The 17766-nt window shown below is 39.1% G+C and overlaps 1 protein-coding gene across 1 annotated transcript in view; it reads right to left on the bottom strand.

Annotated features, from left to right (window-relative positions):
• Nucleotides 1–17766, bottom strand: part of syne1b (spectrin repeat containing, nuclear envelope 1b) — a 119283-nt gene that overhangs the window by 82899 nt on the left and 18618 nt on the right. The window contains exons 12-35 of the mRNA XM_065254156.2: nt 16757–16894; nt 15447–15611; nt 14113–14225; nt 13096–13264; nt 12916–13012; nt 12444–12646; nt 12207–12371; nt 11436–11588; nt 10889–11032; nt 10635–10802; nt 10276–10434; nt 7205–7369; nt 6971–7105; nt 6686–6844; nt 6399–6607; nt 6207–6315; nt 5967–6131; nt 4204–4371; nt 3940–4116; nt 3699–3839; nt 1750–1910; nt 1479–1629; nt 223–450; nt 42–140 (exon numbers count right to left, since the gene is read on the bottom strand). Coding sequence (XP_065110228.1) covers nt 42–140; nt 223–450; nt 1479–1629; nt 1750–1910; nt 3699–3839; nt 3940–4116; nt 4204–4371; nt 5967–6131; nt 6207–6315; nt 6399–6607; nt 6686–6844; nt 6971–7105; nt 7205–7369; nt 10276–10434; nt 10635–10802; nt 10889–11032; nt 11436–11588; nt 12207–12371; nt 12444–12646; nt 12916–13012; nt 13096–13264; nt 14113–14225; nt 15447–15611; nt 16757–16894 — 3741 coding nt within the window. The remainder of the gene's footprint in view (nt 1–41; nt 141–222; nt 451–1478; nt 1630–1749; nt 1911–3698; nt 3840–3939; nt 4117–4203; nt 4372–5966; nt 6132–6206; nt 6316–6398; nt 6608–6685; nt 6845–6970; nt 7106–7204; nt 7370–10275; nt 10435–10634; nt 10803–10888; nt 11033–11435; nt 11589–12206; nt 12372–12443; nt 12647–12915; nt 13013–13095; nt 13265–14112; nt 14226–15446; nt 15612–16756; nt 16895–17766) is intronic.

Raw genomic sequence — 17766 nt, 5'->3', positions numbered from 1 at the left:
TAACAAACAACATATGCACATACTGTAGTAACTGCATGTACCATGTGTTCCTGCAGAGTTTTGTAGGTCTCGGATGAGGAGATGCATGAAGTCACCGGGCTGTCGAGTTTCTTCTGGATGTCTTCGACCTCACCTTGTATCTTAAATTAAAATACAAATTTTTAGGGATGGCACAAACATGAATTTGATGGTAATTTCAGTTCTTTCTACAATGAAGCAAACCTGTTGAAGATTGGCATTAAACTTCATCTGTTGGGAAGAGGTTTCTTCTAACTGGCCGTTCAGGTGTTCAACGCTTTCCTTAAGCTCCTCCCAGTACCTCCCGATTTGTGTCAAGCGAGCTTTGATTCGTGCAGACTCGCCCGAGGACATAAACTGGACAAGTGCTTGAGACTTTTCCTCCAGTCTGGAGAGGACTTCTGCTCTCTCCTGTAGCCCATCTCTGATCGTCTGAGACCCAGAAATGTACACAATGAAATTTAATGCAACTGAAATAAAACAACAACTAGGCTAATAAGAAATATCGAATTAAGGGGCGGTTCACATTTCACGCCTAAAACCGCGCGGAAAATGCGACCGTCGGTTGGTTCTTGTCACATGAGTCATGACCTGCGGTGCGCTTGCGGCAAAAGTTGGAATATTTTTAACTCGATGTGGTGCGGACGCGCCTGGAAAAAACTAGCCTGTCGCACCCTGTGCGTGTCGGACCGTGCCGCTTTCATTATGAGCGTGCATACCGCGCTCTTACATTTGAAATAACGAACTTGAGCGGTAGGGCTGGGCAAAAAAATCTACATTTTTTGATTGATCGGTTTTTTAAATGTGGTCGATTCAAAATCGATTGTCAAATTCTTTTCATATTTATTTCCGCAAACATTGAACGTAAGATTAACGTTAACGTAATTAATAGTCTTCTCCACTAGATGTCACCATCTTTTTTGCCTTGCGTGATGTTACCAAGGAGCGAGAGGCGAGCTTTTCATTCATTTATTCAGTGCTTAAAACAGCGGTTTTAGGTGCTTCGCTGAAGTTGATGCCACCTTCACATAAGAAGTCAGAGGTATGAAGCATTTTAGATTTCGCAAGCAAAACGACGACGATATTGTGAACAAGAACAAAGCTATATGCGTGATTTGTAATGCAGAGGTGAAATGCTGTAGTAATATTAAATCTATATTCATTGAGTTGAATTGAGAATCGAGTATAAAAACCGTCCCGAGAATCAGAACCATCGAATCGATAGCTTGTGAATCGAAATCGAATCGATCTGGAACATCTGAATCAATACCCAGCCATATTGAGCACGCAAAAGACGCGAAATGTGAATCGCCCCTTACAGAGCTGAATGGAGATAACAAAACTTGAACATTTTTAGAAACCTCTTGCTCTTTTACTAACGTATTTAACAGTTAGTTAGCTAGTTAATGTGTTTGTTTGTGAGTTTTTTAAATTGTCTAAGAAAGGGTTAAGCTGTGTACCTTTACAGTAAGAATCTGCTGTTCCAGCGGGGCATTAGAGGTTTTTAAAACATCCAGTTCTCGCTCTCTCTCTGTTATCCACATTGAAAACGCTTCAAACTCGCTCCCAAATGAATCCCATTGAGCTTTCGTGCCCTCCAATGTCGTCACACTGAAAAACAAAGCAATTACAATTAAATTATCCACTCAAACATACATATCTCTAAATGCATCAGCATGAATCATTCCTAATGTAAAATCTATAAATCTATCAAATAAAGCAGGACATTACTCTCTCCTGAGGTCAGCCTCAACTTTGTCCACTTGTTCACTCAAAGCATGTGCTTGGTCCTGAAGAAGAGACTGATTTTTGGGACCCAGTTGGATGTCGGCAGCCCTCTTTAGAAGTGCGTTCACCTGTTTGGACTCGCTTTCGCTCTGTTTCAGAAGATCCTGGATGAGCAACAGCATCGGTTGAAGTTAAGGGGGAAATAAAAAATTCATGACCGTGGCATCAAAAAATCTATGGCATAATAAAGCATTAAGCCAAGAGCGTGTGTGTGTGTGTGTGTGTGTGTGTGTGTGTGTGTGTGTAAAACAGATATTAGCCCACTTAAGGAGGAAGGTAGAAGCATGGCACAAAGCTGTGTATCTACAGTAAATCTCTCTTTACCACGGTAAATCATTGTGATGCACCTTGAGTGACTTATTATTAACTCTTTCTCCGCCATTGATGAGCTGTCTCTGAGAAAACGCTTTCCTGCCAATGTGAATTTTGTACGGCAATCCATATTTCCGCTATTATCCACTAGGTGGCGCTTTTACCCAACTTATAAAACACTAAAGCATCCACTGATCCAAAAACAGTAAAAACTCTGTGTATGTTTTGATCATTGCTCTGAATCTGATCTCTAACAAAAGTCTTTCACAAAAATGCAATCATCTCAGCTTTTTGCTCAAAAGAAAGCAGATGATAAAAAGAGAACAAATGAAGATAGGATGAAATATTTCAACCCAGTATCACAAAATTACGTAGGTATAGTGACGTAAATTTGTGACTCTTTTTCGTGACACTGACACGCTTTTTCACCTTTTTCGTCAACATGTCACGTGTTTCTGTTTACGTGTCACTGTCACATATTTGTAACTCAACTGTTTTGTCCTATTTTCTTACCATTGTCGCTTCGGTTTAGGGTTAGATTTACATAAAATGACATCCTTACCCAAACCCAACTCTAACTCTTATACCAGGCGACAATGGTTTAAAAATCATAAAATATAAAAAAGAAATCATGAAAAAGGTATAAACCAATACTTAAAGTGACATCCTAATGCAAACACCAAATCTAACCCTAAACCGAAGCATCAATGGTTTGAAAATAGGACAAAACAATTGAGTAACAAATACGTGACAGTGACACGTAAACAGAAATATGTGACATGTTCACACAAAAAGGCGGATAAACGTGTCAGTTTCATGGAAAAGACTCACAAATTTACGTGACTATAGGTACATAATTTCGTGATACAGGGTTGAATATTTGATATATTTTATGTTTATAAATTTAAAGAAGAAAGTTCTGGAAGGCATTAAACTTTTGTGAAAATAAAAAAAATGCAGGCGCTGGCTGGCAACTTAAAAAAAAAAACGCTGGCAGGGAAAGAGAGTTAAAGGAGCTGTATGTAAGTTTTTGACTGCATTATATAATATATTTGTAGATATTTAGGAAACATGCTAAGTTTACATATCTGTGAACTACCAAACAACAATGCTGTAGCCAGTTATTTAGTCTCTTTTTGTTTTGGTCTTTGTGATCCTGCCCACTGCCAATTTACACTATAGTGTATTTTGACAGCGCGGTTGCCAGTTATCACGGTTGCTTAAATGAGGCAGCAATGGCCCACCAATGCAACCCCCAGTGGACACAACCTCTGAAATAAGCAGCAGATTGAATTATAAAATTCAACAAAAAACATTGCAAATGTAAACATGAGCAGATAAACTTATGCTTTCCATCATCAGTGGTGCTCCTGTATGTGTCTGGCAACCCGGAAAAAAAAACGTCTCTCCAATATTTAAAATTTAGACTGCAGTACCAAGTTCAGCCACTAGAATCCAATGTTACATACAGCTCCTTTAAATTGGTGGTAAATTAATTTGACAAAATACACTAATGTTAAACAAATGATTACATTTTATTGCAATTATCTGTTTTATAATGGCTTTTATAATCTTCTCACCTTGCTTTGTTCCAGGTCTGTGGCCAGACTTTCTGGACTGCTGAAGATCATCTCTCTCTCTGTGACCGATCGCACTTTACCCACAAACTCTTTCACTGCAGCCTGCTGACTGTCAAACTCCTGCCAAGCAGCTAAAGTCACCTGAGGACACAGTGGGAGGTTTACAACAGGGATGTTGCTCTTTCTGGTTTTAATCTAAGGTTGCAATTGGAAGTGTGTGGGGCATGTTGTCCTTCCTCACCTCCAGGTTGTGTTCCTGTGATTCGATGCCTTGATCCATTTTGCTCAGGGTGGTCTCCAGGTTTTGCAGGTCTTCCTGTAAGCTCTCCTCCAGACCCTCCTCTATCTGGATCTGCTTTCCACGATTGATCTGCTCCTGCATTTCCTTCCTCTTTGAGCGCTGACGCTTTAATTGTTGCTTCAAATCGAGAAATCACAAACTGTATGAGCGACAAGCAATAGCAATAACGTGATAATGTATGTTTCGTGATTAATCCTTTGACACCTGATAAAGCAGCAATAGTTGTTGAGCTTCTCTGACAGATTCAGATTCGAGAATCTTGGTGGCCTCTGATTGCAGTTCCCGCTGACCCTGGGTCAGCTCCTCTAGTGTAGTTTTAACATCCTCTCTGAACTGGGCACAGTCACCAACCGCCAGCACGACTTTCTCTGACTACAAAAAATTAGAAATACACAGACATAAAAAATCAGTGTTTATATCACAGAAAAATAGGTTGCATTTTAATATCAAGCATCAATGTAGTAAACAAATACACCGTAAATCGACATTACTGGATAAGCGTTGCTTTACATTTCCAAGGATTTACCATAACAGTTCAAAAGTTTTATTATAAATGTAATCTGAATGAGAACCGGACCATGAACTTTTTGAAATGTAGCAGCATTGAATCACAATGATTCACATTTAATGTTTTGTTATATGCCAAGTCATGAAACTCTTTCATGCGTCTGATTGGTACTCATAAGGCTGGTAGCGCAGCCAATCGATCTTCCCTTCCTATCAAAGATGCCTATTTATTTCCTTTCTGTCCTGGTTCATCTCAATGCACCACGCCATGGGATTCATAGCCCCCCTCCTCCCCAGCACCACCTGCCTAGATCTGCTACAGGGGTTCTCCCTATTTCCTTAGAGCAGCATGTATTCCTATCCCTTCACTTCCATTCATACACATGCGAAAACGTAGCTTGTGCGCAGATATTTCAAGTTCAAGTGAAATATATTTCGGTCAGGTTTTCGTAAATTCCACAGTACTGAAACAGCTTTGGTCAAAGTGACCAATGATCTGTTGATCTTCTGACTCTGGTGTTATTTCCATTCTAATCCTTTTTGATCTAAGAGCAGCTATTGATACTGTAGATCATAGTCTATTGCTCATTCGCCTTGAACAAGATTGTGGTGTGTCTGGGACAGCTCTGAAGTGGTTTTATTCCTATCTCACTGATCGTTCTCAGTTTGTTTCCATGGCGGTTTCAGGTCTGAGATTAGCCCTGTTCTCACTGGTGTTCCTCATGGCTCAGTCTTGGGACCTCTGCTTTTTACTATTTATCTGACACCGCTAGGTAAATTGTTGCGATCGCTTGGCCTCCATTATCACTTTTATGCTGACGATACGCAGATTTATATACACTCAAAATCTGGTGAACATCTTTATGTTGATTTTCTGTGTTTCTGAGATAAAGGAATGAATGAGTAAAATTTTCTGTGTCTGAATAGTGTTAAAACTGAAGTTATGCTTAATTGCTCCCGTCATCAAATTTCCAAAGCCGGATCCTTATCTTTGACTATTGATCGAGCAAAAGTACCAAAAAATAATGCAATAAAACATAATTTTATCAATTTTAATGATTATTATTATTATTATTATTAGATTATTCATTTTTACACATGGAGAAAACTTTTTTTAAAACTATTTGACATGAGTATAACATTTAATGACATTTTAATGACAAATTTAATTTGTATCACTGGTAAAAAGTGGTCAGTTACTGTATGTTGTTTTCATAATGTCAAGTTGTCATAATAAAGACATCTCAAACAATGTCATCTTTGCATTAAAAATGACATAATTGAAAAAATTTCCTTCATGTTGACACGTGTCATGTCATGTTTATGAAGGTGTCGTGTCAGTCTTATGAACACCCCTTCAAGTAAAGTGTTACCAAGTACACTCGATGTTGTCATGATTGAAATAAGAGATTAACCAATAGTATATCAGCTCTGTAGTGGTAAGTAACATGATGTCTAACCTCAGACAGGGATGTCAGGAGACCTTTAAAGTCAGTGGACAGTTTGCTGAGAGCGGCTGCCTGCCGTTGGGCGTCACTCTGTGTGCAAACCTCTATCAGAGCGGCCAGACGCGTCTTTAGCCAACTCACGTTCCCCTCCTGAAGTTCAGCGTCGTTCCTCAGACTCTATAAATCACAATCAGTTTGATTACACATCTCATCTCTCATATTTAATCAAACTATTTCATGTTTATTTCTCACCTCGATTGTAGATTTGACCTGGCCGAACTTGCTGGGGTCTCCAGCTCGGTTTCGCAGTAGTCTGAGTTGACTTTCCTTCGATGCGACCCAAGCAGAGAGTTCAGAAAACCTACAAGACAACCACAAAAGACCTTTACATCATTCTGCAGAAATTTCACGTACTGTGCAACTGTCAAAAGATCAAATGTTCACCTGGTGTTAAACTCTTTCCATTTATCAGGGTGCTGCATGAGTTTCTGATGTGTGCTCTCGATCTCCTCTTTGAGCTCAGCTAATGCCGTTCTAGAGCTCTCCAAGGTTTGGTGGGCCTGATCGCTCTCAGGAAGCTTCGTACAGAGTTCTTCCATATGTTGTAATCTCTTCTCACAAAGAGCCTGTGGGCCTTTCTCCTTGAAGAACATCTAGATAAAGACATCCACCATCAGCTTGACTTATCACAGACCGTCAATGTCACAGAGACAGAAGGCGACGGGTCTCACCCTGTGTTCTTTGATTAATCTCTCGCTGCCCGCACTTGGCAGACTGCGGTTCTCACGGGCCATTTCGGACTGACACTCCTGCAGTGATGTCATCAGGCGACTCTTCTCCAGCTCCACCTTTAGGCGCAGCAGGTGAAAGGGAATCTCTGTTTGAACATCCTGGAAAAAACATACATGGTATCAGCTTATTGGTAAAATAATGTTCATCGGCAAAAGAGAAAGTGTTAAGAACATCTAATCTCAAGATTTTTTTGTAAAATTATGAGATATAGAAAAACAGATGACCTTCCACTGTTTGTGCAATTTCCTGACTGTTTCCTGCAGATTCTGCTGTTCTTGCTCTGGCAGAATATCTGTGAGCTCATCGCAGGCTTTGAGAAATGCGTTGAGAACTCGCTGATCCATCTGCCCGAAGAACTCCTGCATGAAAGCCAATAACAGGCTAAATAAACAATGCCAGCTTTCCAACCGGAGATCATTTGGCGGGCACCAGAAGAGACCGCTGGGTTCTTTTCTTACCGTGTGCTTTTTCAGAAGGTCCTCTGGGTTTCCTTTCTCCGTCATGGAGCTGCCGGCTATTTTTAAAATCTTCTCCAGCTCCACACGAGACTCTTCGAACCTCTTCATCAGACTGCTGTTTGCCTCCACATGTCTCTTCCACTCTGTGGTCTCTTTCACCATGGCCTTTACAAGACAAGACATAACACAGTGTACATGTAACAAAATCCCGAAAATATCCTTTTACTATAATTGTCCCTGATAATAAACTATGAGATTAAATGAGGGCTCTATTGTTGCTTTATGTAAAGCCTGCTGCTTCTCAGATCTTTCCTTCAAAGAAGTCTGTCAAGTGTCAACAATACTAAAATGCACAATCATTTTCACATTTATTTTGAGGGATCTCTCACGAATTCAAACACTTCTTTTCTTTTTAATTTTGCTATTTCAACAAACAAAGGATACAGGGATATACTGTACAAATACGTCTTTGCTCTTTACTGCTGCATTATATAAATATTTTGTGGATTTTCATTTCTCATAAAGAACTGTAGAAGAAACATCTGAGATGAAGATGATCCATAAAACACAACTGGAAGGTGAAAGTCCTATACATATAAAATAGTAAAAAATTAATATAACTTTCATCAAGTAAGTTATGCATGTTAAAGGGGTGGTCTAAGGGGCCGTTCACATGTCGTGCCAAAAAAACGTTAGGCGCGTAGGTTCTTCTCACATGACGTGCAGTGCGCTTGCGGAATTCTGAAAAGTTTAAATGTTTTTAAATCTGTGCAGTGCGGACACGCCTTGAAAAAGCGAGCGTGTTGCACCGTGTGCGGGTTGTGACCGCGTCGCTTTCATTATGAGCGTGCATACTGCGCGCCTACATTTGAAATAACAAACTTGAGCATGCAAAAGATGCGATATGTGAATCACCCTTAAAGCTATTTCACTCATTCTGACTTATAAACACTGTTTAATGGTATGTTCATACCAGACGCAAATGAAGCATTAAGCGCAAGTGATTTACATGTTAAGTCAATGCAAAGATGCGATAGACATCCTGTTGCGCAAATTCATGCATTTCCCAGCAAGCAAAAACCGAGACGTTGAAACAGGGCCTGAAATTAACACCCGACCACGCGCCAAATGCGGGTGGATTTTGCAATTGGCGGGTAACACTGTCAATCTACCAGCCACATTGGCGGGTAGCCAATGCGAATCAGCGATGCGCGGGTCAATGTATAAACACTCCCGACCGACATTTTCAACTATCCCGCCCGCAATTTTTCAAAATAGTTTTTAAACCCGACCGACTGACCGCGGCCCGAATATCATTAAAATATTTGTTTGGGTAACCGGCAACCGCTCATTTCTTATCAAGCTGCGCATATCACTGATGCAAATTGAGTGATTCATTGAGAGGATGCGACTGCTGTTTCGCAACATTCATGCGATTGGAAAGAAGATGAGGCACTTCTCTGACTACGTTTGGATGTGTGAGTAAGTTAAGTATTAAACTGTTGGTGAGATGGAATGTGAACGCAATGCTGACATAGGCTACAGTATAATCACAGTTTCACAGATGTGTAGTGCTGCTGTGACGGATCAGAACTCTTGATGTGTAAACTTTAAAGAGAGTTGCGCTACTGTGTACATACTGTATACTGTAGTACATTAACATACATATAATAGAGTAATGAAATACAACGTATGTGGGGCGTTTATGTGCGCAGTTTGTGCCCCCTCCGTCTCTGTGTGCGCGCGCGGGTTTAAGGGCACTCAATAGGGAACATATGAGAGACGCATTCCTAAAAGCGTACATAAAATCTTTCTGCTCTTGACAGGGCACATATAATAAACAAAATTATCTCAACAGTATTCTTATTCTAATAAAACATTTCGTTATGTCTTAACTTAAGTGTATGTATAGAGACTAGAGAGTCAAAAACTGTGTCTGTGCTGGTCTTAAAGAGACAGTAACCTCAATTAACATACTTAAGTCTGTGTCATTAATGTTAATTAAACAACCTAAGACAAAGAGAAATTCACTTTTGTAGCTCTAAAAAATAATTATATTTAATTCATATATTAAAAACAGTGTTATCATTCACTATTCAGGCAAAAAAAAAAAAACTGGCTGGTAAAAAGTCACTGTGGCAGGTGGTCAAAAAAGTTAACTTCAGGCCCTGCGTTGAAATGACGGCAACTATAGACCCAATATTATAGTCCAGTTATGAGTTACCCACTTATACCCAAAATAACCTTGAATTTGGTTACATGTCATTTTTTATCCAAAATAACTTGAAGATGTATGATATTCCAACATTTAAGCAAAGTCAACAGGTGTTCAAGGTGTTTGCTTTCATTTCTTTTACTACTTTTATTCTCTAAAGGTATAAACATCTTCTATTCTTGGGCTATGGTTAGACGTCTATTAGACTTTCACTGGCAGCCCAAATTTAGCCTTAATTTAGCCAAAAGTGCTTGCTGGGTTGATGTGCATAACACGTGATTTGCGCAAATGGAAAAGTCTGAACTTTGGCAGATATTCACACCCTGTTAACCAATCAGGAGCTTGCTCTAGTAGTGACGTGATGACATAGCAAGCTGAATCAGAAATACGAAACAACAATAGTGGACAAAATCATCTTCACTGTATGTGGATCCCCGAAGGATATTGCTTTGAAGAAGTGAGTGAGGAGATCGGATAATCTGGTAATTTGTAAAAAACGCACTTTACTCAATTTGATGCGAGTTAACAAAAAATCCAACTATGCGTAAATAGCGTGATTTATTCACGTCTGGTATGAACGCACAGTAAGAGTTGGATTCCTCATGCTAAATATAGGCAATATGCAAAATAGCATCAGGGATGGTTTGCGCCAGAACACGCCTCCTTATTTGCGCTGAACCGCCCAGGGAGCTCAAGTTCATTTCCTAGTTTGCCGACGTGCGTCTGTGGAGGGAAAAACCCGCTGTGCGCCGGTGCAAAATACGAATGATACATGCGTCACTGACAAAGTCAATTGCGCTGGGTGCAAAATAGGGCCCATGATGTTGATGATCATCTGATGATCTTCAGCTCTCACCTGTGAAGAAGTCTGAAGCTCAGCTATTCTCTTCTCCAGCAGTGATGTGTCCAGATGTTTTAGGTTCTTACTGGTGTCCAAAGATTTCGAAATGACCTGATGGTTTTTATCAATCACTGACAGACACTTTTTACAGCTCTGCTGATACGTAACCAGCTCCTGTAAAATGTTTCAACAAACAGAAAAATAAATGCCGTCAACATTTTCAAAGCGCTCGGAAAAATCACACAAAAATGCTTCATTTTAATTTACATCTTGTCAAGTATGCTTTTTAACCCTCAAATTTAAATTCGGTCGAAATACTGGATATGGTATAATCGTGGCAAAAGCCTCTAAATGCATCCCACATCATGAATTACCTGACACTTCTGCTTGAAATCTCCCGGCGCTTCAGAGTCCCGGGAGGAAGTGATGCGACTGGCCTTCTCCAGCGACTGGTAAAACCCGGTGATATGTTTCTCCATTTCTTCTAAAGGAGGCAGCATGGCCTGCGAGTCCCTCAGCACGGGCAGAGCTCTCTCTCTTATCTGAAAGACACCACAAGAGTCGAGGTCAGAAAGACACTGTTGGTTTAATGTGTCTGCTAATGGAAATAAACCCGAGGGTCAAACACCTTGCAAAGCTCATCTTTAATGGTTGCCATGGCAGCCAGCATCTGCGCGATCTCCTCCTCTGAAAGGTCTTTGGTCAGCTGCTGCGCGTTACGTGTGGCCGTTTTATACGCAGCCTCCATGGAAGGAACTTTGTGCTTGATGTCCTAAGAGAATGAAGTTGACATTTATATGATGCTTTACACTTAAATGTCAATGATACTGCGATCACATTTATCCTCATAAAATTAAATGGTTGAATAATTTCACTGCACAGTTTATAAGTGACTTTAAGGGTCTGTAGGTGTTCATTTTGTTTAAATGACCAACTGACTGTACAAAATAAAATATATTTTCTTAATGTAGATCATTTATTTTGAACCATTTAATTATGTGAGAAAGAGGAAGCCACAAAGTCATGAGAGATGAGAGGAAATTGGTTGCCTGGGACAACGGTTGGTTTAACAGTTTAGTGGTCACGATGCAAAAATATCTAAGGAAATAACTCATCAGAATTAACTATAGCAGAAAGCTATACAGTATGTCATGAGCTTTGTAAACTCGTATTACCTCAACATCTTGTAGATACGTCCTGATGTTCAGAAACGACACTTGAACTGGTGTATTCATCCTCTCATTGGCTGTGTCAATAAACACTTTCAAAGCTTCAATTCCATCTTCGTAATCTTTTCTCAGTTTGTCCACTTCATCTGCTCTTGCGTACTTTCAAAAAAGATTCATGTCATTAGTGTGAAACTTACAGTATATACAGTATGAAGAGACAAATTAATACCTAAAGCCAAATTTTAATGATAAAAAACGCCAAATAAATAAAATAAGTTATCAAAATCTAAAAAAAAAAAACGGAAGGATTCTCTGCTCTCAAACACTGGGGGCGTGTCTGCTGTCAGTGCTGAAACCACGCCCACTAGCGGGAAAGCTGCTGTCTGGCTCAACTTTCAAATACCGCTACAAGCTGAATGGATGATCGCATTTGTTTTAGGGGCGGGGCCATGCTCAGTGATTCCAGTGTGTCATTGAGCCACAGTTTAAGCCCAAATAATCCGAAAGTTTGTAATAAAAAATAGTGTTTTTTATCTTGTCACTTTCTTGGTATAGAAAACACATTTTTACCCAAATTAGTCAAAATGGATTTATTGAATTTTGGAACCAAACTCTTTTAAGTTTTTGTTTTTCTATTAAGTAAAAAGAAAGTGGAATTAAAACACAGGTGACTATCCACGAAAGTACCAATAAGGTAAAAAGAACCAAATCGAAACACTAAAGGACATTAAAGAGCTTTCAGGAAAAATCTGAGACATTTGTACTTTTATGTCTTACATGTTTGACTTTGACGAACAGCTCTCTCCATCTGCCGTTGAGAAGAAGCAGTTGCTGTTTTAGTTCTCGGGACACCGTCTCATCACACGTCTCGATCAGGAAGTTTCCAGCATCGTTCATGTCCATGTGCGTTTGGATCCAGTGCGGAAGATTTCGGAAAAACTCCTGCAGAAGAATTTACATTGTTTATATAATGCCCCCTGAGCCTCTTCACCGTAGGCGTGTATTAAAACGCACCCGCTTGTCGCTCTCTGAATGGTTGAGCATCTTCTCAGCGTCCTCCAGCCAGGCCTGTAGACTGGCCACCGTGCTGCTGTATTTCTCCCAGTTACAGATCACTTCATCCAGCATACTGCGCACACTGCGGATCTCCACGGACAGATTCTTCCACTGTGCCGTCACATCGCTCAGAAACTTATTCACACCCTCACACTCCTCAGCTGTCAGAAATTGAATTCATTACATGAAGAAAGGCTACGACACAGCAAAAGATATAGCCTAAAAGAATAGCATTAAAGTCACCACGAAACTGAAATAAAAAACTTGAATTTTTTATAAATTAAAAAATTATTATCTGTGCGAATAATAAAACCCTGATCACCAAGCAAGAGAATTTGGGCTGGTAGAGATTAAAATCGCTGCCAGTAAACAAATATAAAAAGCTTCATGTTTCTCTAGGGAAATAATGGATTAAAGAATCACGTCCTACCGGTAGCTCCAGACTTCATGTACGTCTCCGCAGCTTGTTTTAGAGTCCGAACGGTGGTTTCGTATTGCTCAAAGAATTTATGGCCTTCAATAATTGCCTGAGATTAGAAGAGGAGATGTTGTAGGATGTTTTGTGATATGAAAATATGAAATGGTTAATTCGGGGAAGTGGCAGACGTACAATATAATTCTGCAGAAGGAGCTCCACTGAGTCCGGTCGGCCGTATTTAATGATCCAAGATTTCAGCTTTGACTCCGCCAGGATGAGAAAAGCCATTAAGCGATATTTCATCTCCCAGAATTCAAGTTTGATCAGATGTAGATGAGATGATGTGGACACAAAATTAAATCTGTGAATTAAATATGTAATGTTAGTGAACAAATAGTAAATAATTATCAGTAGTAAATAAATGTCGGAAATTATCCAACTTCACAGTTCCTAAAATTTTGTGTTTAAAAATAACATTGCATATGTCATTTCAATATATAAAACTTTACAACTAAAATAAATAGCTTTTGATAACAACCGACGCACGTTCAACAGAGAATGCGTTTCCAACGTACGAAGTTAGACATAGCGTTCGAAGTTAGACGTAGCGTACGAGACGTAGCGTACGAGACGTAGTGATGAACAAGGAAGCGCAGGAATAAAACTCAGTATAATATGTCTAATATCGGAATCCTCTGGCATTTTCTTTTATATCTTAGTTAGTTATTTTAGTTTGTAAAGTTTTAAATATTGATACTTTTCTAACAAAATTACTTCAATTCAAAAGGCCTTTATTATCCCCCTGAAGCCGTGTTAATTTCTTCTGTGAAGGATGGTCTTCAGATCAGAAGCACCATTTACTACCATTATAAAGCTTGGAAGACATCTTCTAATATAACTCTGATTGTGTTCGTCTGAAAGAAGAAATTCATATACGTATCTTGTATACGGATACGGATACGTATATCGAGGATGGCTTAAGGCTAAGTAAATCATGAGGTAATTTTCATTTTTGGTTGAACTATCCCTTTAAATCAAAATTGGGTTTATATACTTAGTATGTTTATATACCTGGTGTTATTGGGCCCAATATTTCAAAGAACAAAATATCCCAAATTAAACTCTGATAAATGTCACATTATGAAAGTAATGAAGGCCATTGCATGTTGCCTTTAAAACGACATGAAGCAAGCGCTCATTAGAAATGACCTTTCTGCCATGTCTTGAAGTTGATCGGGTGGAACTGGAACCCCATTAACAGATCTGTCTCTGTGAATCTGCTGGAACGTCTGTCTGTGTCCCTCCAAATTCTTCAGCACCTCCTGTACAGAAAGCACAAATGTCAGCACATTAACCAAAGCAAGACCTTCAAGTATTAAAGGGGACCTTGACTATGAAGACTTGTATGCTTTAATATTTTATATTTGCCTTTTACTATCAGAATCAAGTTTATTTACCAAGTGTGCACACACAGAGAAAAAATACACCAAAAATTTCAACATGTAACACTTATTTTAACCTGTGGAGGTGGCCATTATGTTCCGTGAAGCGCTTTCTGGGTCATTGACGTGTAATTGTAATCTACTGTGTGCGTTTATAACTCTCATCTTCTGTCTTAACCTTTTGACGTCACAAATTGTAATGTATACAAATGGCGGCCTCTTAAATGAAAAGATTTTTTTTAACTATGACATCTGTACTGCTTTAAATTTCACATACATATAGCCAATCTCAGTGTTAATCTATTAGGCCATCAATGTGTTTATAGTTGGGTTACCCTTTAAATGAGACGTCAAACACAGTAGCTTTGTTTCTAAATCCTAGCCCAAACGTTTTCCTACCAAGGGCCAAAAATCAAACTTGAGTGAGGGCGGTGGGCTGAAAGTAAATGTTGCTGTGTTATATTAACTCGAGTTATCTTGTCAATTAAGAGAAAACATTTGCATTAAAAAAAACGTGTTCCTGATTTATTGTTATGTTAATCTGCAATACCGCGATTATCCACTAGATGCGCTCTTACCCAATTTATGAAAAAAACTGAAGCCAAAACGTTATTTACTAATTTTAAACTCCGTGTATGTTTTGATAATCGTTCTGAATCTGCTATCTAACAAAATTCCTTCACAAAAATACAATTATTTCAGCTTTTGCTAAAAAAATATATTTTTATTTTTTTTTTTAAAAAGAAAAAGAAAAATTTTAAAAATAAAAAGCAAACATTACTCCGTTTACTAATGCAGTTTTATTTTCAAAACTAACTGTTGTGAAAAAGAAATAATTTTGCCAATCATTTTAAAATTTTCTTTTGTCTGTGTGCCACTGTCGCGACCTTTCCAATATTAGCCTACAGTACCCAAGTTCGTTGAGTTTCGTGATGCATGCTATACACCTTTAAGTATGCATGTACATTTTAAAAACAGCTACCTTCTAAAACAACATCCTAAATAAAAGCTTACAAAATTCTGATTTTGCATAAATAGCATAAGAAGAGACAATGCCTAAAAATGTAGGTAGCAATGTAGAGGTAAAATTTTCATGTAAACCTTATGATGTTCCAGTTTTCTGTGGATGATGTTGGCCGTCTCCTCGTGAGCTTGTTGAATGGGTATGTCCTCTCTTAGGGAAAGTTCAGCACGATGCAGCCAGGCTCCGATCACTCCCAGTGGACCGGGCAGAGATTTATCCAGATGGATGTGCCAATCTAAGAGCTAGACAAACCACAGAAAAGCATCACTGGTATCAAAAGGAGTTTTCAGCTTTAAAGCCGCTCTCTGTTTGAAGGACCCATCAAGCTGTCGAGTGTCTGGCCAAATCACTGTTTTCTGTTTCTCTGAACAAAACTCTCTCTGTGTATCTGTCCTGATTTCTCAGTAATGAGCCCTGAATCAAAGGCCTGCGCTTCAGTTCACACTTCATACAGCAGAAGTTCATTCATGGCATGCACCGAAAGGAAAATTCTTGGATGAAGCCGAATAAAATAAAAAATACTCAGCCGAATAACCGAATTAAATTTTTTTATAATTTCCTAATTATTTTGCCAGTTTTCTCACCATTACGTTACATTTAAAATGTCCTTTTTACTATATTTATTTTACATTATTATTTAACTAACTAAAGGATACCTTAGGTACTATGTCCTCATAGCATTATATTACTTTTCTTTTCTATCTTCTCATTTCAATTTAATTATTAATTTTATATAAAAAAGATGTCAACTTATATGATGTTTAGATGACACTAAGGCTGCGTTCCACTCCAAATTTTTATGCCATTTAACGACGTCAAAGTACCATGAGATCAATTTGAAAACCGCGCACCGCGAGTTGCTGTTGTGACATCAAAATTGAAGTGCATTGTGGTCTATGGAACAAGTATACATAGCAAGCAGACTTGCTCCCTTAGTCAAAATCAAGGGAACGAGGGTCCGACTTGGAACTCACGAGGGGAAGTGTTTAAAAGTGGAGTGCAATGCAACCTTATGGGGTGTACACACCAGAAGCGAATTAAACTATTTGTGTGAGTAGAAAGTCAATGCAAAGACACAAATAGACATGAACATGTGTGGGGCGATGCAAATGACGCAAATTGGGCGGGCGATTGCTTCTAATGCCTAAACTCAAAAGATGATGTTTTATTAAGTGATGATAAGCACACAGTAGACAGTACCTATTTGACTTTCATAGTATTTGTTTTTCCTACTATGGAAGTCAATGGGTACCGTTAACTGTGTTGTTACTATTATTTATCAAAATATCTTTTTTGTGTGTGTTCAACACAAGGTTTAGAACAACATGATGACAGATTTTTCATTTTTATGTGAACTACCCCTTTAATGATATTTGACAAAACATACCCTGACAGACAGCTGATCCCAGGACTGTTTGACGACGGCCTGATCCACTGATAGTTTTCCATCTCTGTGTACCGGCTGCAGCAAAGACTCGATCTGTTTCTTTCTCATCTCATACTGCACACGGAAATTCTTAAAGGTCTGCAGCCAAAAAATAAGATGCAAAAATGCTTTATTGTCTTATACACAAGGTCAATACACATAACAATACACAAAGTAAGTTTTTTTCACATCATGGTATATGATCCAGTGGCGGCCGGTGAATTCTTTTTTCAAGGGTGCTCGATGCGAAGTTCGTCACAACATGTGTGTAGCCCGTTATGTGTGTGATTTGTAATTTAAAAATATGTGTTCGGCGCGTTGAGGGATCCTATGTGCATCACGTGTCATGTTTATGATTTATGATAAAAGAGACGCTCGCGTTTGCCAGAGTTTACTGTTTAGGGAGTGTCTTGCGTGTATTTTGTGAACGTGAGCGTCTCTTTTATCATAAACGCTTTTGACGCTTTTGCAGCAGCCACTTATTTTGACAAAACACGTGATGCACATGGTTCAGGGTTCCCACACCTTGGTTAACTTCAAATTCAAGGACCTTTTAAGGACTTTCCAGGTGCAATACTCTCAAATTTTAAGGACTAAATGTGGGGACACATTTCAAGTGAGAGCAAGGTTACATTGTGTTACCTTTTAAGATACATTGTTACAGGGAACTCGCGCTGCGTCACTGCGGTGACACTTTGGGGACGCCTCCAGGGTTAAGTGCGTCTGAATGTGTATATCAAATTCAACCAATGGTGAGGCTTAACGACAAAGACAGGGTGACGCGGGAGCCAGGAAGTATATCGCTATCTGAAATATTGCCAAAGACGGCGTTACAGGGACGCAGGAAGTATGGCAAGGGAGACGCAGCGTCTCGTTCCCTTCTCAGAGATAAACAGTACAAAAGTAGACAAAGTAGACTTTTTATGAAATTATCCTACACTACACAGAGAATAATATGGATTTTTTTCCAA

Source organism: Paramisgurnus dabryanus, chromosome 17 (genome assembly GCF_030506205.2).
Source record: "Paramisgurnus dabryanus chromosome 17, PD_genome_1.1, whole genome shotgun sequence".
Lineage (NCBI taxonomy): Eukaryota > Metazoa > Chordata > Actinopteri > Cypriniformes > Cobitidae > Paramisgurnus > Paramisgurnus dabryanus.
The sequence above is the reverse complement of the archived record's forward strand: the minus strand, read 5'-3'. Positions and strand labels throughout refer to the sequence as shown.